We start from the raw sequence: 24954 nt of genomic DNA, 5'->3' as shown, positions 1-24954 counted from the left end.
AGTAAAAGGTGAGAAAATGCCTAGTGAGTCCACCAGCCGAGTGCATAAACCCCTGGGCTGCCATGTGGAATCAGGCACTCCTGTTATGGCAGCCGACTGATACCAGAATGGTTCTCGCGAGGGCTCCGGCGTGTCTCCTCCTTGTTAGTTGGAAAGCTGGTTGTTTGTGCCAGGCGATGTATTCAGGTTTGGGGTAAGCAGCAGTCTGCAGACTGCAAACGTGCACTTGTTAGGACCACGTTGGAGAGGTTTACGAGCAATGGTTGAGGTTTCAGATATGTGAAGCCAGAAATAATGAATCCTTTCTGAGCCTATTTGGGTGGAAGCAGGGGTGGCCTTGTCCACTGCACATTTGTAGTTCAGGAAGAGGGGAGAGGCCCTTGGTGATCAAACATCTACCACCTCTGGGCAGACATGACACAGCAAGTGGTCTCCACTAGCGCACAGGAGCTCTCCGATTCCCCTTCCTGGTCCAACATTTGACTTTGGCACACTATCATGTACCTTTTGCAGTGGGCAATATACAACGTCAATAAAATGGAGTAGTTTATTCCGAAAGGTCTTCCAGGTCTGTCTGGGTGACAAATGCTTCTTCGTGGTATTTCAAAAGCTACAGCAGCTGGATATATATAAAGGGGGATTCTAAATCCACCCTTCTGCCCCCAACCTCTTCTAAAACCAACCTTCCCAATCCTGAAATTGCCGCCCTCTTCCACAATGGTAAATAATTTCTGAATCATATCCCCAGCTCTTTACATACCAGCAATGTTGCGATGTATCTCTGTTCACCATGAATAGTATTAGCTAGACATGTGTAACCCAAATAAAATAAATAAAAAAAAGGTTTTCTGAATTAACAAATATGTACTCTAACACGTTTGCATAAAGATATAACACTGGGTGTAATGCTCTATACACATGGAGAATGGCTAGGTATGATGGCAATCACGGATCTGTGTGAAAACAGCCCAAGGGGACGAGGCGGGACCGGGGCTGAGGAAGTTTACCGAGAACTGTGGTGTGTACAGGTGTTCAACAATGACTTAGCTGTATATAGGCGGCAGTTGAATGTACTACCTGCAAATCCATAATAGGGGCTATAAAGCAAATAAAGCCTAACTTCGGATGTGTACAATTAACCCTTAGTACTACATCTACCAGGGGATGACTTGGCAACCAGGAGTCTCACGGACCCTCACCCTATCAAGCACACGCACATGTCGCACACGCGCACACCGCTCCCCCAGTCTTGCTTACCTTTGCCCAGCCTACCGCGTGATCAACTGGACTTTGTTACCTTGGCCCAGCTTACCTCTCACTCAACCAGTCTTCAGTATCTTGGCCCAGCCCACCTTTCGAAGGTTTTCCTCCTCTTCCAGCCAAACAGTCGGCCTCCCAGTATCGTTTGTCCACCTGCCAAATAATGTGCAAAGGGTGTGGGTGGTAGTACACTGCACAGTCAAGGATCCTCCGATGGAGACCTCCACTATTGCACTTTTGAAAGACTCTGAAGATGCAGATGTTTCAAACCTTTGTTTGAACTTCTTGTTATTGAGCATTTATATAGCACCCCTGTATATCAATGGTATGATCTCAAATAATGAGAGTCATCCTCACCCTGCCCTGTTCGCTCTGGGTCGTCCGATGCAACTTATAAAATGTTGAAAAACTCTAAACGAATAAATAAAAAAGTAAGATCATAATAGCAACAACGCAAAACTGTATAAAATAATACATTATGTTAAAAGGATGTTTGTGGTTCCTTAGGAATGGGTCAGGACTTGGGCCGGCTTATAAAAGCGCAGTGGTTTTCAGTAGCTATTAAACTCATTCTTGGAAAAGCGTTCAACAGCATTGCTGTCACCATGACAATTCTTACCGCCAGGATCCCTTCCTCTAAATGCATGAAATGGCAAGCATCCTCTCTGAGGAGAACCACAGAGTCTGCAATATAGATGTCAACGTGCAGCAACACAAAGAGCGCCCAAAGGTTGGCAAGGTAGACCAGTTCAGGTGAACCAGTACTGATGGCAAAGCAAATAGTTCAGCCTGACAATATATTGGAAAGAAATCATATATTGCCATAAAACCGGCAGTTCTAATGTTGGCTTTTTTGTGAAAGGCACAGAGCAGCCGCTTCAATAGTTTTCAAATGAGATGCAGGCTTTATAAAGGCTAGGGGTCGGCACCCCAAGGCTCTTAACATGTTTTAAACTACGATTCCCATGACCCCTCTTTCTTGACTGCACTAGCTAGGGCTGTTGGGAATTGTGGTGCATTAGCCATCTTTACATCTTCCAAAGACCTAGAGCCATAGACAGAAATCAGATGTTCAAATGTCTTGTCTGCCCTATTGCCTCTACCAATATCTCAATGGTATGGGAAATTTGGTGCAGGTAAATAGATCTCCTGCGGTTACTGAATGTGGACAGGCAGGTTCTGAGGCGGGACTAGCTTGACACTAACGCTTAAAAAGAATACTGATTTCTTGAGAAGAAAATAGTCACAGGCATTTAGTCTGTGTGTAAACTCACTAAGGATAGTAATCCAACTATTACCAAACTCCACCTGCAACTAGTGGTCGAGAAGGATGGCATGGTGAATAATGGTCTAAATTATTATAAATCAAATAGCGTTACAGAATTGACACCACAAACAGTGACTAGGAGTGAGCAGAGCAGTTGCTGTTCCCTGTCGGGTTGGAATATGTTCTAAACCCAAAGGGGGTGGATGGAGGAGTGGCTGATTTTCCACTGGGTTGGATTTGAGCGCTGGCAAGCCTTTGCAGCCAGTAAGACTAATACGACAAATTCGAAATTGGAACAAAACTAAATAGATATTTGGGAGGGAGAGAATGTTTCTTTGGAAGGAGACATCTCCCCATCTCGAATTGTGCAAACTGCAAAGCACGTGTTGCACATAAACATTTATGTGCACAGCATCTGCAGCCCACAATGCTTCTCGTCTCTAACTAACATGCATGCCTTCTCCCCTAAGCTTTGGTATCTGCTGCTTAAGGTTAATGTTAATGTTAAAGGTCATTTGTACTGCGCACTATCAGCACTGGAGTGGTCCCCTGGCGCTCTGGTGGATCTGAAAAGACGGTGTGAAGCAATGAGGGAGTGGGAGCAGTTAGTAGGGTGCAGTGGGAAGGTTCCATATCATTAAGCAGACAGGAATTTTTACGACTGCCTTTTTTTATGTGGACACTATTTTACGACTGACTTTTATAGTCCCTCCTAAATCCCCCGTCCCCCAACTATTTTTAACTATTCCTGACCCCCAACCCGTTATCTGCCCTTTCCCACACCCCCAAAATTTCGATGACTTTTTAGGAATAGTGTCCACTAAAAAAGGCAGTTGTAAAAATGCCTGTCGATGAAACGACAGTATACCAGTGGGAATAAGAAAGTGAGATATGATGTTCTGTTGGCAGCTTCAGTTCGGTTTGCACCGTTCGCTGAGCTTAGTTGTGATTTTCGTGTCTGAGCGATTCCCATGTGCTGTTGTGCAGAGTTATGTGTTGTTTGTACTTATGTTGTTGCAGTGTGGTGAAGTACGTGCGGATTGCTGTGTAGAGATGTGGTCGTCTGAGTTTCTGTAGGAGAAATGTTTGCGTAGAATTGAGTTTTTAGTATTGGGTTTGCGCAGTCTTTACCACAGTATGCATTTTCTATGGTAATCCACAGATGAGCAAGGAATTGAACTGAGCAAGGGTTCTATTTTTTCATCTTTCATTGTCGGTTCCATGTGATAATTTTGTCACGAAAAAGTCGCCAGGTAGGTGACTTTTTTTTCCCCTGACCCCAAAAATACTTTCCGCAAATATTCTAGGAGGGGTATAATTTTATATTGTAAACTCCAATTGTAGAAAATTTGGGGAAAGTGTTTGATTTTACTGACGGTGCATTTTTTGGGAAATGTCGTCCCCTGGCGGCCATTTCTCAGGCAACTTTATCATTGGACACCTCATTGACTGACCTTTGGGGCCAGTTCATGCGCTAAAGGCTTGGGTACACTGCGTGCAGGGCCCACATGAGAGCTCAGCTCAAAACGCCTCACCCCCGGGAGGTGCACATTTTTCACATAGCTTTTTGTATTCACAGATGACGGGATGATACCTTTCAAGCATCAGATCCGGTATGAGGATGATCTTCAATCTGCTGATTTCTCAGGACTCTTACAAATACATAGGTTAAAAGGGACCATTTCAAGGGTTACGGTACGCAGAGAGGTAGGTAACAGTTGCCAGCAGTGGAATGGACAGTGTCTCCTCCTTATTGGATTGTATCTAAATGAGTGGGCATCTATCTGCCCTGCTCACAGCCTTCTAGAGACTTGTAGCAATGAATCAGTGCTTTGCCTGAGGTCGCTACTACTGAGAAACATATACCATATCCATGTGTTTAGTGCTGGGGGCAGCCGATATACAGGCGATTAATATGACAAATGTGAGGATAATCCAATGCCCGCTTGCCCCTTAGATTGATCCTGAGAGTAGCAGCAGCCTATGGGACTGACAGGTTAGAAAGGGACACCCCTTAAAATTCAACAAAGTCAGAGGTCAGCCCATTCCTAAAACTTGAATGAAGCAATTCAAGCAACCTGCCACAAGATGAGGCCGAACCCGGCTATCTCTATGAGAACAGGAAAAAAGAGAGGAACCAAAGGCGTGCATGCCTACGCACCCACCAGCCTCCGCTTGGCTGATAACAGGGATGCTCTCCGTAGGAATACAAGCCCAAACCACCTAGACAGAGTACCTACTTCCATTTGTTACAAAGGTACTGGGTGGTTTCTACAGGTCATTGCCCACCTTCATACCACTTAAAGAGGGGACTTATACCAAGCACAGCTCTGCATCTAAGGGGTTTGCTCTACTCCTTGCCCCATTCCGTGCCCCCCCCCCCGCTTGAGGTCAATGGAAAGATTCCCATTCACTGCGATGCAAGAGGGGGCAAGATGGATTGGCACAGAGCAGTCCCCCTGATCCTGATTCCAATCATATATTTATGTCCACCACTAAGAGTTTTGCTTCACAGAGGAGATCACAGAAGGGTTCGGAACGAAAAGCAGTCGCAGAACGGTTCTTGGGAGAGGGAAGACAAAGGGGTGTTAGGTTATTAGCCCCATAATATTTAATTCAAATGGAGCCAAATGATGTTCAGCGATATCACCATCACAAACTGTGTTGGCAGTTCACTGTAGTTAGTAAAATAGGCCCTTCATAGTGGGTAATTACTTTTAAAAGTTCAAAAGTGTTGTGTGCAAGTTACTGTACACGATTGATAACATACATTGAAAAAAGGCTTACGTCGACGGCAAACGTACTGCCTACCGATGAAGGCTAACCACAACATGCAGCACTCTGAAAAAAAGGATAGATCCTAAAATGGCTGCTCTTCAACACTCAAACAACACCTTGGACCTGCGTATGCCTCGGATATATCATTCATCGTCTCTACAAATATACAGCATTACTTTTACCTCTAGGTAAAATGAAAGCACCTCAATTGAACCAAAACTAAAAGTGGAGATGGGAGATTGATATAATGTTATCATGTTCAGCTGTACTCAAAGAAACTTTTATCAAAGCACCAAGACTACTGTTTGAAATTAGTCTTTGTTTTCCCTTTTTATTAAACAGTTCAGTATGTAGATCTAAGAGTGTTTGAGAACAGTGTAGCTATAGGTTTAGCCACAGATGCTAGATATTCTCTGGACAAGCCTAACAGTTTAGTTTCATGGAAGGATGTTTGAAAACTCTCCAGTTTGTGTGGACAAATGCTAAAGTTCAAGCTAGGAGATTAAGTAAACTGATATAAAGCAGGAGTAATTAATATAATGTTGTAGTGGGGCAGTTATTGCAAGCTGCCACTGTGCCTTCCACAGAAAAAACTAAGTTATAAGGCGAGAAAGGACACATTTGAAACCACACTTTGAAGTCTCCTGAACATGCAGCTGTCATCAAGATTAAGATAGTTGGCGCTACACAATTAGGAGCCAGATAGGGCCTGGCATGAAGGCATTCGCATTCACAAGAAATGTGCTTTAAAATATAGTAGATTAGGTGAGAAGGCATGCACAGAAGTAGGAGACTCATTACATAAGTAGATTAGAAGATTGCAGGTAGATAAAGGATGCTGCATACCAATAGGAAGGTATGATATATGAAAGGCATGCATCAGGAAATTGGTAGATAGTAAAGTAAATGTGTCCTGAAAGGATAAAATGTGACAAAACAATGCCATTTAGAACTGCACAAGCACGGTAGAGAATAAGGTCCTGTAGCTCTAATAGTGCCTCAAAGCATGCATGCTATTGAAACAAACATGGTTAATTCAGGAAAATCTGTAGTGCTGGACATGGCTGCCTCAAAGGAATGTTCAAGGCCAAGGCAACTTTAAAGGAGGGTTTCATTAAGAAGCAAGATATCAGTGTCTCCGGCAGTGGCCGTTCAACCTTTGAGGTGAAGTAGTTATAATAACACAGCAGATGTATTTCAAGTCGATGGGATAAGGAGTTGCCTGCAAAATATCTTGGTAGCTGACAGATGAATGTCTCTGCGATCGGCTAGGCATAACGCACATGCATGGAAATCACAAATAGATGCCGCTACAAAAATATTTAACATGGTGAAAGCAGCATGACTCATAACAAAAGTTATTCATAATGTGTCGAGGCAGGATGGGGCGTCCAATGAGGCAAGACAGGGGAAGCGGAACTTGCAATTGAGCAAGGACGAACTCTTTTTTGAAACTCTCAGACATCATGGTGGAGATAACAGTGGTTGTTCTATTTAATTAAGATCTGAAAGCGACAAGCTTTGTCTTCTCACCCCATCTGCATAAATAATTCTTTATACCCTCGGCAGTTCAAGAACAGTGTCATTTAATGTTAACCAATAAGCATATGTCCTTTTCACAGCAAAAGTAATTACAGCCTACCAATAATATTCAAGCATGATGATGTCATACATTTAATTGGATGTTTTGTGGGTAGGATTTTAGATAAGAGTTATCCAATCATTATTGTGGGGCATAGAGAACTATATATGTAGCTTAGTGGAGGGAACCAATGACCAGGAGCGATAGGTTTTCATAACTCCGTGATCATGATGACATCTGCATGACTATATAAACTGCTGTTTCCTGTTGAAATGTTGGAGAAAACATCAGTGAGAGCTTGCTTGTTGATCTTGTTTTGTCCCCCAGCCTCACATTGCTAATAAAGCTGGGTTGCCCTGCATTTTGCATAGCACAATCCACTCTGTTGTCTCTTTTATTGGCAAATACCAGCTAGAGGGCTGCGCTGGTTCTGGGCTCCTGTTTCAACATCTTATTTTCCGAACAAATAAAGCTATGTCCTCTCTTAATTCATCTGAGGGGAATATTGTGGAGTCCTGTGCTCTGGGAGTACTAGGTATGGCAGTACTGAAGAAAGTTCCCAAAGCTATTTGTGGAGGTAAACATTCTATTGGTGAGGACTTCTTTCTTGCTACTAAATATATATAGAAATATTAGATGGGTGGCGTTCAACTAGAAGGATATATTCCCCACAGGTGTTCTCAATGGCTACACCAAGGTTGAGTTGTTTATGCTGTCATTCTGAGCCCCGGGGAGAATTGCACCCAGTAGGTAAAAGCTACCCATCTAAAATTGCATGCTGTTTATGGCTCCCCTGATCCTTTTGTCAACCCTTGTGCTTTCCCGTATGGACCAGTGTTGCAGGGGATGTGGAGTGGAAGCCTGAAGAACTATAGGACTGAAGTTCCTTCCTCTGTAACCATTCACAACAAGCCAGCTTGGATTCTTTCTCATCCCGAGCCCAACCACTGAAATGCGGTGTGCCTCAGGGCTCGACTCCCTCCCCGATTCTTTTTAGTATGTACTTACGACTTTTAATGGGACTTTTACACCAAACGAAGGCCTTCTTTTATAACGATGCTGATACACAAATTGTGATGGGTCGAATAAACCTGAAAAAATAAAACAGTGCCTGGTTTTCATCAAAGATTGGATGGACTCAAACTTCCTAACAATGTATACCAGCACAACAGAAATTGCTGGTGAACAAAAAAACCTAATACCTGGGCAAATCTCTGCTGGCCACCCTCTTTTGGCACACGTCCAGACTTAAACATCCTGGTTTCCACCTAGATCAGGAGCTTTCTCTAAATAATCTAATCTCCTCAGTGACAAAAACTTCCTTTATGGAAGTGAAAAATAAAATACACTCCTCAGTTTCTCTCTTTTTTCTCACCAGGTAACAGTTGTCAATTCCATTATATCCTCATGATTGGGCTATTGAAACATCTGCGATCTAGGACTCCCAAAACATGCAATTACCCGGCTACATAGAGTACAAAACTCAGCCACGAGACTATTAACGAAGACCAGGAAATATGATCATATCAGCCCAGCGATAAGAGCACTGCATTGGTTGCCGATCCAGAAACTGATCATATGCAAAAGCATGTGCATTTTCCATAAAAGCCTCCACCGCCCCACAGACACTTAATTGGCATCCAAGTTTGCTCTGTATAGACTGCATCACCCTCTTAGATCTACTTTGGAAAAGAAACATATCACCCCACAGTACAGGAAGGACAGACTGGGTGGGTGTACGCTCTTAGTCCAGGCTTCCAGAATTTGGAATCGCCTACCAGCCACACTTCACAACACACTGTTACAGACCCTCCTCAAAACCTACCTCTTCAATCTATCCCTCAGTGTACTGCTACTAAAATAGATGAGAGTTTGCTGACAAGCTACCTTAATAGCGCCATGACACTGCCTGGTAATACAACACGCTCTATAAAACTCTCATAACACAACATACACAACAACAAAAATACCAAGGGCCTCATTACATGTTTGGCAGCAAGGGAAAATTGACATTAGCCACCTCGGTGTGGGAGCCAGCCAATCAGACGGCTAGGAACGTGGGCTTGAACCGCAGGTACATGCCTGCGTTCCAGGCCACCTGATGGCCGGCTCACCCCCACCATATTCCCCCAACCCAATGACCCGTTTTGTTTTTTTCTCTCCGAACACCGCCCCTCCCCCCCGCCACTTACCTTATTTTGGCTGCAGCGGCCCTCACTGTTGCAGCCACACCTTCCTCTCAGCTTCCGCCAGTCGCCATGCATGGAAAGAGAAGAGGGGCTCTGTACAGAGCCCCTCTTCCCTTTCCATGGTGGCCATCCTGGAAAAGGATTTTCCTTCCTACAGTGGTACGCTGCACACGCCCAATGGTAGGAAGGAAAATCCTTTTTTTAGCACCCCGGCTTACTGCTTTGGTAACCAGGGTGCTAATGGCCTTCTACCCTTGTTCCAGCCCCTGGAACGGGGGATGAAAACCCCAGTAAACCATGGTAATTCCTTTATCACCAATTTACTGCAAATTTCCCACAGCACTGAACTAGGTCACCCAGCCCTTTAAGATGAGTAGCAATCCCCTGGAGATGGATGGGGATGCAGATCTTATTCATACATCAATAATAAAAAATGACTCAGGTAGTTTGGCAAAAGGGAAGTTTGTTTTATTAACAAGTATATAAAACAGGAGTACAACGAACATCAGCAGTCGTACAATCCTCTTACTCGACTCTATTTAGTAGAAACAGAGATTATATTACATAAAATCGTCTTCATTGACGTTGACCTGTGTCACTACCTACGTGGCAAACTACAAAAAACTATCAGGGCAAGTTATAGGCTCTAAGTAAATAGCTAAGTATAAGTTCAATATCAGTATAGTACCGTGAAAGAAAGTGATAGGGTGCTTAACATCAGGCAGGGCAACTAAGCCCTCCCCTCAAAATGGCCACTATGAATGTCACTAAGTACACAACGTTCCATTGGCTACACAGACTATAGGACCCTTGATTACACGGTCCTCTACAATTGGTTCACTTCTAACCCCGACCAGTACTTTTCCACTCATGTTTAGCAGCACGCAGGCTGAACATCCAGGTGTTAGTGGGCTCATCTAGAAACTAACTTCCCACCAATTACTATATCAATCCATCATCACCTCAATGGTCCAGTGTCAACTACTGATTTGAAGTTTGGCCCTGTGTGTGTACTGCGCTCTGAGAATTTTAAGGAGTGTAAGCAAAGCCTGCTCTCGTGCGTAGGTGTGACCACCTCGTCCTTCCAATTTCTTCCTTCCATGTGACTGGACACCATGAAATCGAGCTTTCTGTGTATTTAATATTATTTTTGAATAATCCTCTGCCGTATTTAGTTTTGCTCAAGCCTCCCTAACAGGAGCCTCTTGTTCCTTCACACAATTTGTATGCAATGTCAGTCAATTCCTGTTTGATAAGACTTTTGGCTTCCTGGCTCATTCAACTCCTTCTGCTGAGATTCATTTATAATTAAAATGGCGTTTAACTGCAACAAACTGAAGTGAGTCCTTCTTTGCCCCTGTTTATATTCAGTACTGCTTTATAACGTGAAGTGGAAACATCCATCTTTTATTTATTTCAGAGGTATATATATATATATATGTATATATATGTGTCTATATTGGCGTTTGCCACTAACTATTTACTATAAAGCTTAAAGCTAGCTTTCAAGATTACTTTGCTGCTTGCTTTTCAATTGCGTCTGTACACATGTAAAATGACTTGATATCTTCATCTGTTTCAGCGGCATAAGCTTCTTCACCCTGAGCCCAAGATGTCATTTATCCTTGTTGCTTTCTTGATGCTGTATAGAGTATCTGCATTCTCTGATCTCTGCATAGCTTCTGTGTGCGTCATCTCTTTCTCTGTGACGTCACCATTCATCCGTGCCTTTCATCTGCTCTGCTACTTCGGGAATCTCATTCAAATGGCCATCATATTGCATGCAAGTACGGTTTTCTCAATGGGTACTTCGCCTCCCAGAATCTCTTAGGTATTGGTACTCTTATGGGTAATGCACAGAGTCCACGCTCTGCTCTTTGCTGATTCAATTGTTCCGCATACGTCACATACTTTGGTTCCCATTGTATAGGTAATAGGGGCGGGGCAGTTGGAGGGGGAGTACTTGGATTCTCCTCTACAGCACCAAAATCAGAGTTTGGGGTAAATTGGAGGAAACACCTCTAGCAATATTTGAAGAATTTCCCTTCATTATAGCTCCACCAACTCGAACCTTTGCCATAAGCAGAATTGCCAGCAATAAATCCCCAGTGGAGTCCTACAGATTCCAGGAATGGGGATCAACACTGCCATTCTGACACTCATAATCAGGTGACTTGGCTGCGATTATGGGTGACTCAAATGGTAAATGAGTATCGCGGTATTACAATGGGCCTCAAGTTCCCTCTCCCCTCACACAACAGCACTCTAAAAAGGAAAACATACATGCCAGACAATATGCTGTATGCACCCGTTTTGACATCATAGCAGTAGATTATGATTTCCATAATACTCTGTATAACATTACAGCAGGGGGATACAGAATGTTTAAAATGCTTCCTATGAAAGCCCTACTCAACATAATTGTATATATTTTTAACGTCTACAGTACCACAGGGGAACTTTTGTTTCTTGGTAGATAATGTTTGTTGTTGTTCAACATGCTTTGTATGGCTAACGTTCTGTACATTACACTCTGCTGTACAGAGGTTACAAACCCAAGATGGAGTCCATGAAGGTGATCAGAGATTCACCTGATCCCACCATAAAAGATGAGCTCAGGTCATTTCTTGGGTTGTGCGAATATTACAATAAGTTTGTAAAAAATGTCACCAGTGTTACCGAACCTTTGAGAAAACTTTTAAAAAAGGATGTGAAGTTTGAGTCGGATAATGAATGTAAAAAAAAGCAGCAGAATGCATCAAAACAGGGATTTGTGGAGCTGTAGAATTGGGGGGGTTTGTGTTTGGAAAACAAGACTAGTCACAGTGGATGCTAGTGGGAGTGGGTTAGGAGCTGTGTTATCACAAGTCACAGAAGATGGTCATGAAAAAGTCATAAATCACGCATCCAGAGCAATCGCTGATACTGAAAGCAGATATTAAGTTAATGAAAGGTGCTAGCCTGTGTTTGGGCAGTCAATTACTTTAGGAAATATCTATGGGGAAATACATTTGTGGTGCTGACTGATCACAAACCATTAGTAGAAGTGCTTACAGTACGTGGAATGTGTAGAGCTTCTCCCAGATTGGCCAGATTGAGCCTCAGACTACAAGATTATCACTTTGTAGTGAAGTATGTTCCAGGAAAGAGGAATTCGATAGCTGACTTTTTGTCCAGATTGCCCATAGTGGATTGTGACATTTATGTTGATGAAGATAGTGAGGTAGTAGCAACTGTTTTTGAGGTGACGTCGAGGGAAACATGGCTAAGTGAACTTGCCAAGGATGAAACTCTACTTAATGTCATGAGGTTTACCAAGTCAGGTTGGCCAGACAAAAAGTATTTGGATGACGAGTGTACAAAATTCTGGGAAGTCAGAGAAGAGTTCTCTGTAGAAGATGATTTGTTGATAAGAGGAGATAAGTTAGTTCCTCCACAGATGTTGAGCAAGGATTTAATTGAAAAGGCTCATCAAGGGCATCCAGGTATTACAGGGACAAAAAACAATGTGAGGGCGAAGTATTGGTGGCCTGGCATAGATTTAATGGTTGAAAGGTTTGTCAGAGATTGTTGGCCATGTCAGAATAGTGACAAAAGCTGCAAAAGTTATAAAGTAGAACTTATTAACATGTCAAAAGTTGAAGAGCCATGGGACAGGCTAGGTATTGACATCGTAGGTCCATATGGAAATTTAATGCAACAAAATAGGTTTATAATTGTGTTAGTGGACTACTACTCAGGGTGGTTGGAGGTCAAGTTAGTGAGTAAAGTTGATTCCAGTGAAGTTATAACATTTTTGCTACAAGTTTTCAGGAGAGAGGGATATCCTAAGGTGGTAATTAGCGATAATGGAGTACAGTTCAGAAGCAGAGAAATGAAGGAGTTTGCTGAACATTCAGGGATCGATTGGAGATTCTCAGTGTTTTATCACCCTCAAACCAATGGTTTGGTGGAGAGGTGCAATAGAGTCATAGTGGAAACGGTTGAGCAAGCGTTGAGAAATAATATGCCTGTTGATGAGGCACTCAAAGAGAAGTTATGGAGTAGCAGAGTTTCTGTCAGGAGGGACACAGGAAAGTCTCCTTTTGAGATGATGAGAGGCAGAGTGCCAAACACATTGCTCAATCCTGTTTGGGTTAATTACAGGAAGAAGAAAGGGTATGACAAGAATGAATGTATTGGTAAGGAGGAGTGTGTTGAGAAGAGCAGGTTGAGAATTGTCCTGGGTGATTTTGTAAGGATTAAAAAGGGACGCAAAGTTAGAAAGGGTGAGTCTAAATACTCTAACCCTGTGAAAGTAATAGAAGTATTCAGAAGGGCTGTTAGAGTCCGAGGAGGGTCAGTTTGGAATTTGGATAGGATCAGTAAGTGGAACTGGAGGAGTGAAGGCGATGTGGAGGCACGGATGAGGAAGAGAGATAACAGAAGAGCTATCGAATTATTTGAAGATGATTTGTGCCCAGCACATAGCGGTGTGAATGAGCAACAAGCAAGTGATGTGGGGGAAGTGTATGTGCATCGAGAAGATCATGCTGTTGGTGTTGATGATGGGAGAGTTGTCCGAGGTACAAGAGTTAGGAAACTGCCAGTCTGGACTAGGGACTATGTTATGGACAAGTAGTTTTTGATTACTAAATAGATTTTGCTTCAGGGTTTAGCATACATTTAAGAGATGTTTATTTTGTTGTTTTATCTCCTTCCTTTCTTTTGTTTTTTTTGTTGTCTTTATTTAAAAGGAGGGGGCTAGTGTTGTATCTTGGTAGATAATGTTTGTTGTTGTTCAACATGCTTTGTATGGCTAAAGTTCTGTACATTACACTCTGCTGTACATGGTACCCTGCCTGCATCTGCGTGAAAGGAATGTTTGTATTAGAAAGCGTGTGGGGTTCGGTTGGAACGGGGAGTAAGAGGGAGTTGGAAGTGGTGGCGGATGGCTGTGAATGCAGTGCAGGGCGCCGGGTCTTTTATGTAAATAAAAGTTATCTTTGCTCGTACCTTGAAGAGACTCGGAGAATACTTGCGAAACTCATTGAAAAGAATATTTAATTGTACTGAGAGGACCGTGTGACTGCTACCATTTGTGTGTCCACGGTCCTCTCCTTGTAGTTTTGATTGTTTTTGGAAAGCATATAAAAAAGTCACGTACCAAGAAAAGTTGGGCACTGTCTTAGTCCAGTTTTAAAATCACAAAAATTCAGGTTCGATACCTTTTATTAGATTAGCTGAAAATATAATGAAGTGATGGATCAATGAGTTAACCTTCGGAATACCATAGACTTCTTCATCATATCTGCAGAGTAGATGATCGATGAAAGAAAAACCCACAGGACAGTACATTCTCAAAGCAAAAAAGAAGAAAGAACATTTTAAACTTCATTGGCTGAGGGGATAGTTTCATGGAATGCAGGTCTGGAATTGCGGTCTTATCTAAAACAAAACCTAAAAGACCCGGAATCAGAGAACACATTTTAAGGTTTGAAAGCAGTCCACATTTTAAGAAATTCAATCTTGCTCACATGTAACTGTTGAATGGAATATATTTTCAAAGGCGCACATGCTGCATGTTATTTTAAAACCAGATTGTAGGTAAAATGTTAAAATAAATATTTAATTGGAAAGTAGGGTCAGTTTTACAATTTCCTCATATGCAGGCCAAATCCTCAAACCTTTTTTGGCACAAGTGGTGAGATGCACTAGCAGATCGTCTTATGTTGAATACCTCATCCAATGCAAGAAATACCCACAAGGAAATTGTGTAGGTGAGACCAGTCAGGAGCTGCGTGAAAGATTGAACCAACACAGATACACCAAAAACTTAAGCACCTGTGGGTCGCCATTTCACATAGGCTATGCACACATTGCAGGATCTGTCGGCGATGATTTTCAAAAGTGACCTCTGGAATACCAGACACCGAAGAATGTGGGAGCTCAAGTACCTGAAGATACTGAACATAAATGACAGTGATTGTATAACATACTATGGGAAACTTTGAGCCCAGGGCCGAAAATGCAAACACATCAATAAAGTCAGAAGGGTGCACCCAAACCAGATGGCTGATCTTCATTGAAGGTCTGGTCCACATGCGGACCCAACCCTTGGACCAGTTCACATCTCGTTTGCCTAATTGCGGGCTGTGCCTAGCAGGGCCTTGGATGGCACCGAAGTAGGGAGGCACTGAGTTGCTTGTTGACTGCTATCATGAGCTCTGCTGCCTAGGCCGACTGACTGGGAAAGCACTGAACCTTCTGCATGGGTCTGCTGCTAGGAAGCTGGTGGCTTGTGTGGGCAGGGAATATGTTAGACCGGGGCCTACCTACCTGCAGTGGTTCAGCGTGTCCAACCTGCAAGTGCCAACGGTCTCCGCCGGTGGAAATGTGCAAACCTCTTCTTGAAGTTGATACTGGAGTTGAGTACCAAAGGACCAACTTGATCCTTTCTCGCTGACTGTGGGCAAGGTTTTTCAGTGCTCCATCTGTATTGAAGCCATACTCTGGGTGCCCTTTATAGTGTGGGAAAAGTTAGTTAACTGTTTCTCAGATATTAATTTGCAGGCCTGTGCTATCCAGTTGTATAGAAATACATGAATGTGTGCAGATTCTGGGAATTTAGCGCTTTCTCACCTGCAGACAGTTTAAAATATTACAACCTTAATGCAGTAAGACAATTCAAATTTGGGCTACAGCAATATTTTTTGGTTGCTAGTGCTTTCATTTAATAAACAACAATGGCGTCTGGGAAGAATAAAATGAAGGACAAGCCGTCTTGGCACCATGATGTATAGTGGGCAGACAATATATCTAGGAGTCACCCAGACCATCCTCAACTTCAATGGACCCTGCTTTAGCTGCATTTAATCACATAGAAAAAATGATGCCGCAGCTTGAGAATAAAGTGGAAACATTAAATGAGAAGGTAGCATAACTGGAGTCCAGAACTTCTACCCTTGAGCACAGAACCACTATGTTGGACTAGGGATGCACCCACATTTTCACAATGGTGAGGCAGATGGATAAAGAAATAGCGACAGTGATCAAAGGGAACAGTGCCATGGAAAGCAGGCTAGAATATCAGGAGAATTCGGTGTAGGTGAACCAGATCAGGGTCATTTGCCTCCACCTGGGCCGAAGGTGATGATCCTATTTCCTTTGCATCAAACTGGATTCTGGGTGTACTCAAATTTGTAGTGGCTAATGACCCCATATATGGATACGAGTGTTACAGGGTCAAAATGTGCACTTCAGACAAGTGCCAGAGATCAGAAGTGGGCCCAACATTCATCAAGTTGTCTGATGCTAGTAACAGAGAGAAGATCCTGAAAGCAGCAAGTTTAAAAGGCAATCAGGAATATCAACAATGTAGCATCCCCCCTGTGGCAAGGGAGGGGTGTACCAGGGCCAGTCCTGGCCTGCCGGCCTATGCCCAGGCCCTGTTACACAGCCCTAACAAGTGGGTGACAGTTATTCGCACCCAAGGGCCCCATCCGGGGAGCAAATCGTTTTCGTTTTTTAAATTTCCACAGGAGACAGTCTCTGCTATTGTGTGAGCCAAATCTACTTTGGAAATAAAAAACAAGATGGCCGCTGCCACAGAAAAGGTACCAAGTTCCTTTTCTGTTTCCTTTGCGGCTGGTGCAGAGGACTTGAGGAAGAGCGGTACCCGATCAGTGCCTGAATGGAAATTGGCTGGGAGGGTGTGAGGTGGGGGCGTTGCAGAGAGGGCTGACTTGAGTGAGGGGGAATATGAAGAGTGCTGGGAGAGGAACTGGAGGGCGTGGCTTTGTGCACTGAAAAGAAGATGGTAGCACCTAGAGAAGGGGCTCGGGTACATGGTAAAACATGGGTGGTACACTGCCAGTTCTTGCCTGCATTTGCAGTCAACTCATTGGCTGAGCTCCCTTCCCTGTTGGCAAATATAAGATTCTCTGCTTCCGCAATCAGCCAGATATAACAACAGCGAATAGTCCCTATAATTCTACACAAACAGGGCAAGAAGAGAGATTTGGTAAACAAGGATACTTACAGAATGAAAGAAGTTGCGTAATTTGTTGTTTCCTTTGCCAGTGTTGGCTTGGGACGACGCTGTGCTTGTGTCCACTATCAGGAAAAGGAATGAAAAAGGGGTTAGCAGGTTAGCATGGAACAATATTTTTTGTGTTATGCAGGTTGACCTCACCACCTGGTTGTCTATGACCTGTACACTGCCACAGGCATCTCAGCCATCACTCAGATCTCGGCAGGAACATGTTACACTTTTTCAGGCCTCTCTTACCTTTCCCTTATGCCCAATGCCTCAGACTTCCCAGCCACCCCTCCCCTCCCCCACCCACCACTGCCATAGGACATTCGCCAGGGTTTCTCTACACAATCTGTGTACAGCGCCTCCAGCCTCTCAACCATTGTGATTCTGTTCAATGGCTTATGACTCTCAGCCTCGCTCCTCTGCCCTCAGCAGCAGGTCTATCCTCAATTGCCCCTCCGTGTAAAGTTTCAGACCTCTCACCCAGGGCTCATCTTCCTAATGTCGTGGGCCTTTCACTTCATTGATGGCTCATTTTCCTAACGTCCTAGACCTTTCATCTCGGGCTCATTGGCCTGATGTGCCAGGCTTCTTATTCATTGCTCTAATGGCCAATACCTGGTGTTTACGTTTTAACATTCATTAGCAGGTAGCAGGAGTAAACGTAATGTGGGAAAGGTGAGAAGACTGCCCTGTCCATGCCAATACCCGCCTCATCATGAAGCCAATGACTTAGCTGAATAAAAGAGTGTGCGGGTTCGAAAACCTGGGGAGTGCGCTGGACCACATTATTAATGGACGGCGGCGAGCAGCGTCACCAATCCCAGATGGTCCACCCAAAATGACCTTGAAATAATGAAACTGTAGTTTCAGTGGGTTTCGGTAAATCACGCTCTGCCCGCTTGTACTGAGGTAGTCTATTAGTATGAAAGGAATTCAATCCCGTCAGGTAACTGCTGAAAGTAGTTTAATTCTCATATGTTCAGCCGACACGTGTTTCGACCTGAGTCGTTCTCAAGGCCTTAATGAACAGTTCTGGGTATGATGACCGTAAGGTGCGCGTTAGCGTCTGATACGGTGCAATCTTGAATTGATCTCAGATAATATATAATAGAAGGGTAGGACCTATCAGTTTTAAAGGTGTATTTCCATGAAGAATCTGTAGATATACTAACATGTCCCGGGATAATTCCCCAATGTTGTTTCACGTGACAAATATAATGCCCATAGATGGGATGTTTGCCAGAATTCCAGGGGTTTGTTCCCTGTGTCACTGTGACACCTTACGGTCATTATACCCAGAACTGTTAAACTACTTTCAGCAGTTGCCTGACGGGATTCGCAGGGGTGTTGCTAGGTCTGGAAAAGATCAGGGGCTGAGCTAATGTCAGGACTGTCGGGACTAGCGGGACTCGGGCTAGCTAGCATTTTGGTTGTAGCACCTGAGCTTCTATCCAGGGCTACAACCAAAAGACCCTGGGCGATTGCCCCCTCAGTTCCCCCCCTACCAACGCCTCTGCAGGATTGAATTCATTTCATACTCATAGACCGTTTACCTCAATACAAGCGGGCAGAGCGCGATTCACCTAAACCCGCTTCAACTAAAGTGACGTAACTGCTCTGCTCAGCTTCCAGTGGGGCACACCTTATGAGGAGCAGCATCTCTGTGAGAAGGTAAGTATCCTCTGAACTGGGACTGAGTCCAATGGGCCAGAGGAAGGCATTATAGATACATCTGTCCCCTGGTCTCGGAGAAAGGTGGTGGTGGTGGTGGGGGAGGGGTGCTTTGAAAATGCAATGGGTTAATTAAGCTAATGCAGCAACCTATGTATAACTTGTTGGCAACACATATAGCTCCTGGTGCACTACTCGTACAGATTTGATTGTTATGCTGGATCCTGAATTCAGCTCACATCACATTGAGAGGTTGTCCTGTTGGATTCCCAGCACAAGTAGATTGTAAACACTGACAGCCGTGCAGCAGTTTCTTTTCCTCTAACTTTTTCAGGGCAGTTGGAAACAGAGAGACGGCTTAGGTATGCCGAGGGTTTCCGGGCCTAGAGAGCACAAAGCAAAGGCACACCTGACAGTGGACATTCAGGCACTTTCAGGAGCAGTGGGTATTGTGTCAAACTGTCACCCAGCCCCCCAAAATGCTGAGTCTGGCTCTGCCCCTCCTCTCCTGACAAATCCTTCCTATAGGTACGTGGGATGAGGAGTCAAACGACCCGTCATCATGGCATGCAAAGTCTTCAATATCCCCTAAACATCGGGACTTCCCACGCACACATCTGGTTGTAGGAGGCCTTCACACCCTTCCCATTTGCACACAGTACAAGAAGCAACGGTTGCTCTCACAGTCTGCAGGCCAATTGCACTTCATGCCTAGAAATGAACCATGTCGTGGGTTTAGCATTGAGAAATGGGCTGCCAGGATCTTCTGGTCTGCCTGCTAACTGCCTGCCCCACCACAGTAGACCCTACCTTGCATCTAGCTCTGCCCTTGCTCTCCCTCGTGAACAAAGAAACAACCAAATGCCTGAGGTGCATAGGGCAGGACTGCAAAGCAAATCTACACTAAGCACTCCCCTGTTCACAGCCTTTCAATCTGGCTTCTGATTCTGGCTCTTGCAATTTCCCAGCCTCTGTGTAATGAACGTCCTTACTTACTTGCACAGACACTATACACAGTGAACCTTCTCCAGGTGCGATATGCTCTGACCATCACATTTGAGATGGTATGTTACCTCTTGGACATATAGGGGTGTGCTTGAACACCTGGGGATTCTTCTGTGGGGGCTAAAATGTGTATTGTCAAAATGTGTGCTGTACCTCACATGCCTTCGAATCCTATTGCATCTACTTTGGGACTGTTCGAGAGTACAGGATTTTTGGAGAGATGTAATTGATAGAATCAATATGGTTTTCGATATAGTCATGCAGAGGTGGGAGGCGAATGTGATCTTCTACATAGAGGGAGGTGTGTGAACACTAGGAAACATAATATCTGGATAGATAAAGCTGTAATGGTGGCTATTAAGCTAATCCTTAGGGTCTGGAAGACTAGAAGGAAACCTACTGTTGAGGACTGGTTTGTGGAGCTACAGATTCTATCCAAGTACGAAATAATTTCAATGAAGGATAAAGATAAAGAGGGGGATTATCTTTCGTTACGGGGTCCATTCAATGCTTTATATGAGTGATTAAGTAGAGAGATGGTGGGACGGTTGGAGAGAAGAGTGGGAGGAGACCCCCCTTTTTTTCTCTCTTTCTCCTGTTGTCTTTTGTGATGTTTTATGTGTGTTGGTGTGGATGCTATAATTGCTTTGTTTTTGCTATTTGCATAGGGTGATAGCATATTGATATATTTAGGTGAGGTTGTACTGGAATTCTAGATATATGTTAATAGTGTTATTGAAAGGATATTGTTATTGTATTAGCTTTTGTTGTTGTAATTCATTGAAACCTACGTGATGAATTATATTTTGTTGGAAATCTAATAAAAAGATGTTACAAAAAAAGAAATAAAGGTTTGATGATAAGAGATGACACTTGTCAGATTTTTGTTAGTATTGTGTTCCAGATTTCTTAAGCAGTTTTGAAAGGGGTTGTGGCAGCGCTTCAGCGATCAGTGCTAGCCAATGAGGCTATCCCTAGTGGCAGTGGGCAGAAGTGGGTGGTTTGGATTGGAACATCACAAAAGAGACCATACACAAATCAGGCACAGCTGATGTGAAAGAAACATATTACATATGGCAAGTGCTAAATGCCCAGGGTTCATTTGGACTGCCATTCTAGTACCCCTCCCACACCCACAAAAGGCAATCAATAACAAAGGCAGAAAAGGGCAAAGTCAAATGATTCATATTACCTGGACAAATGATTTGAAGCAGAAGAGTGAATACTGGTCACATACAGTAACTGTGAATTTAATGTAAGCATTGAAAAATCAATTACACGTTGCATGAGTTGGAGGAGGTGAGAGATGGCAGACAGCATGGCCTCAATGACGGTGGTTTCCAGACAAAGCATACTTTCTCAAGGGCAAAAGGCCACCATAAGGACGTGGACAGTTTTCCTGCCCGTTTCCCCTCCACTGCAACTTGCACTTTTGTTGACACTTTGAGCTAGAGGTACTTCGGTTCCATATTTGCATTAAATCCGCTCCTGTGATGCATTGCTATTGGGTGCTATTCTCTTTCTTCAAAGGGATGATACTGTGTTAATGAGAATCATTTGGCTTTGACTGGAGGAGAGCCACCCAATCGGCTCTTAGTCTAGGTTATTACGCTGCTCTGAGGAAAATACCTCTCCCTTGCAATTTCCCATCAGTTTAATACCTGTGGAGCGCCTTGTCACAACAGGCCCTTAAAGTGCAGTAGGCTGTTGGAAATAAAGAAAAGGGAAACAGAGGAAAAACCCACCTCTTTCGCTCCAACTGCCAGATAACCGGGAACTATTAAGACTTTGACGCTTCTCGGTATCTAAATCAAAAGACCAAAGCATTATCAAAATGTTGACAATCCACACCTTGAAAGTTGCTGGATATTTTTCATTCATCTCTATATCTGCCAGATGGCGCAAGAACAGTTCAGCAGATAGACAGACGAAGAGACAACAAGCAGGGCCACACCTCCTAGCAAGTCCAGAGAGCCAGAAAAGCTATGGTGGGGGTTATTCTACCTTTGTAACTTGTACCACAAGAGATGCTTCATCTAAGCCAATAATCGGTTTTGATATGAGATACGTAGCCATGGCATTGTGTACATGGGTTTAATATCAATTCAGAGTATGCCTTGCAGTCAAAGCACCTGCTTCAACTGTTCCTTCCAAGTCCACTGCAATCTGATCCTCCTACCTCGGTCCCAGTGTGTCACTCTCCCACTGAGCTGATGAACATTGATCTCCTCTTATTATCAACCATAGCCAAGCTATCTACCACCTTCTGCACATCTCCTGGCCTACAACCGGCTCTTTCCTCCAGCATCCTTTCTTAATTCACCACCACCATCCTCAATCCTCCCACCGCTACCACCAGCTCAACCTTCTAACATCATGCATCAATTTACAGGTAAAGGCTTTTCCTCTACAGCCTTGAGTCTAACCATGTGGTTCAACCTCTACCAGCCTAACTCTAACCATCGACTCCACCCCAAATCCACCCAACCATACCACTGTCTACTCTGCCATCTAATAGCCAACCAAAGTTCCAACTTGTATCATCCTTCATCTGACTACAGGATCTGTCCCCTCCCTTCTACATCCCTACTAAAACAACCAGGCTCTTCCTCTCCCCCTGCTCCCGTACCTAAAAACCCCAGCTTTACTCACTGACATCTGTTACTAAGTCCCCTAGATGTACTTTGGGGGGAGTGGGTGGGGTGACCATGGGGGCTGAATGCCACCACCATCAACGTGATGCTGGGCCCTGAGGTGGCATATGTGCCATACCCAGTTCTTTGGCAGGGGACTGTCCGATGGGCAATGTATCTGGTGCTGCCCTTCCCAGAATATGTACCTGGGAAAACCCTAAAAATGCAATACCTACAAACATGGTCAATGTTCACTAGCCCTCCAGCACCCTTGTGATGCAAAGCTGCCAATACTCCATCCAATCACATGGAGTTCAAGCTTACACTTCCTGCGGGGCAAGCATATGCCATGGCTGGAGGACACAGTGCAGGGACCAGGGAAGAGAGAGGATGCACAAGAGCTGTCTGCTCTGAGGCATGCAAGTCACGGATCCAGAAACCAAAATGGCGACGAGGCTCATATAGGCTTGGTCGATCTCAGCACGCAAATTGGCATGCAGTTATTAAGGCCAGGTGATCCTGTTCCACCTGACTGGCTGAAGCAATTCCTGACCGGACCTTATAATCCTCCACTGTGGCTCCCACTAGAGAAATGGCTGAGCTGTGGTAGGAGCAAGACACTGTAAAAAGGGCAAACATTATAAGCAGAATTTGAGGTGTTTTGGAGGTAGCAGAGGAGCCTTAGAGAGGATTGGATGTGGAGGCAGGAGGACACTAAGGGGGAGTAGGAAGAAGGAGGCTAGCCAGAGGTAGGTGGGGAGGAATAGAGGCGAGTGAGGTGAAGAGTAATAAGGAGAAGGCTGGAATAGCTACCAGGAGGAAGGTGGTGGTTATTGATAACATCAGCAGAATGGAGGTGGGTGGGGGAGAAATCAGCTGTAAGTTGAGGGTTAGAGAAGAAGTTAGGAGGTGGTTGGAGATAACAGAGGAAATTAGGTCATTGGAGGAGATATCAGGAGGAAGGAATTTGTTAAAAGACAAATCAGGAGAGTGACAGTGGTAAAATGATGTCCCATGAGGGATGTAGGTGGTTTGAGATAACATCCAGAAAAAGGAGGTGTTTTGAAGAAATGCCTGGATTAAGGAAAAAGGTTGTATGAAATGCCGGGAGAAATTAGGTGGTTAATGCAGACATCAGGAGGACTGAGGTGATGGTTGGAGAAGACATCAGAGTGAAGATGGATGTTAGTAGAGATCTCAGAAGAAAGCATGTGGGGAAATATTTGGTGAGCATTGGGAAGGTGGTTGGAGGAAGCATCAGGAGGGATAAGATGAAAAGCATTGAGGGGGTGATTGCATGAAACCACTGGAAGGAGTTGGAGAGTACAGAGGAGGTACTTGGAGCGTATGTTGGTGGAAGGAGTAGATGAGAGTTAAGAAGGAGGTTAGAGAGGAGGTTAGAGATGAGACAGGCAGAGAGAGGGAGAAGGAGAGGAATAAAAGAGACGGTTGAATGCAGTGAGGAGATGGAACTGGCATACTACAAGCCTGAAAGGAATAAACTGAGAAGGGTGGAGGTAAGTGCAAGTGGTCTAGCATTGAGGAGATGCAGGTAGAGCTGAAGGAGCAGTACAATTGAGAGGAGAAGAAAGACGGAGCAGGAGAGGTCGAGGAGAGATGAGAATGGGATGTTGGAAACAGAGTCAGAAGCCTGCAAATGGAAGGTATCAAGAATCTCTCCATCAAGCCTCTGAGTAGACAGAGGTTGGCTGCCTGTTGGTGGCCACTCTAGGGTGTCTTCTCCTCACTGTGTGACCCCAGCAACTATTTTACATGGCGTAGCAAGCATGCAAACATATGGCCCCAGCGTCCCACTGAGGGGGTCTTCCTTGGACGAGGGCAAAAAGCAGAGGACCAGAACCTACTGAAAACGAGTCAAGAAAGAAGTAGTCTGGAATGGGATCCTATAAACTAAAAAGGACTGTGACTCATGAACAAAGCCATCTTACTGTTGTTTAATATGTTAGCTGGCTGACACCGGGAGGACTTATCCAGGTTCTCTGAATGTGGGCCTGACGAAGGGGGGTTTGTCATTTTAGCCCGCCATTGTAATGTTCCCTAATAAACCTTGATTAACTACATTTCTGTGTTGATCTGCTTTTGAACCCGCTCAGCTTTATGACACATCCCACCTTAAACCAACAGCTCGATTACCTATGATGTACTTCAGATCAATGACTCCATCCTCCTCTTGCCTACCTCAAACCACCAGATCTACTGTATAGGAGTATAGCTTAACCTTCCAGATCTTTCGCCATTCCCAGTACCTCAATATACCAGCTGCATTCACTGTCTCCTGGTCTCACAGTGGCTGCTCCAGCCTCAAATCCTATGCCACCCTGTTCTATGAGCTTCATTCTCTGCCCTACCTACAGATAATAGTTCAATGATCTGTATTCTACCACCCTGCCTCTAGTGTTCAGTGCCATCCTCTCCTATTGCTCATTTACCTGTTCTACCACACATTACCAGCTCCATCCACTGAACAAGTGCGTTTTTACTCCCCTTCCCCTTCTTCATTCATTAGTGGGTAATTTGCCATGTTAAGA

The 24954-nt window shown here is 44.2% G+C and overlaps 1 protein-coding gene across 2 annotated transcripts in view; it reads right to left on the bottom strand.

The window, feature by feature from the left end:
- PTPN18 (protein tyrosine phosphatase non-receptor type 18) overlaps positions 1–24954 on the bottom strand; it is a 674845-nt gene that overhangs the window by 42095 nt on the left and 607796 nt on the right. Inside the window, exons 14-15 of one of the 2 annotated variants that reach the window (XM_069647566.1) lie at positions 21518–21577; positions 17097–17170 (exon numbers count right to left, since the gene is read on the bottom strand). In XM_069647566.1, the coding sequence (XP_069503667.1) occupies positions 17097–17170; positions 21518–21577 (134 nt within the window). The remainder of the gene's footprint in view (positions 1–17096; positions 17171–21517; positions 21578–24954) is intronic. The other variant, XM_069647567.1, reaches the window with a different exon arrangement.

Source organism: Ambystoma mexicanum, chromosome 2q (assembly GCF_040938575.1).
Source record: "Ambystoma mexicanum isolate Mex_15411 chromosome 2q, UKY_AmexF1_1, whole genome shotgun sequence".
Taxonomy (NCBI): domain Eukaryota; kingdom Metazoa; phylum Chordata; class Amphibia; order Caudata; family Ambystomatidae; genus Ambystoma; species Ambystoma mexicanum.
The sequence above is the reverse complement of the archived record's forward strand: the minus strand, read 5'-3'. Positions and strand labels throughout refer to the sequence as shown.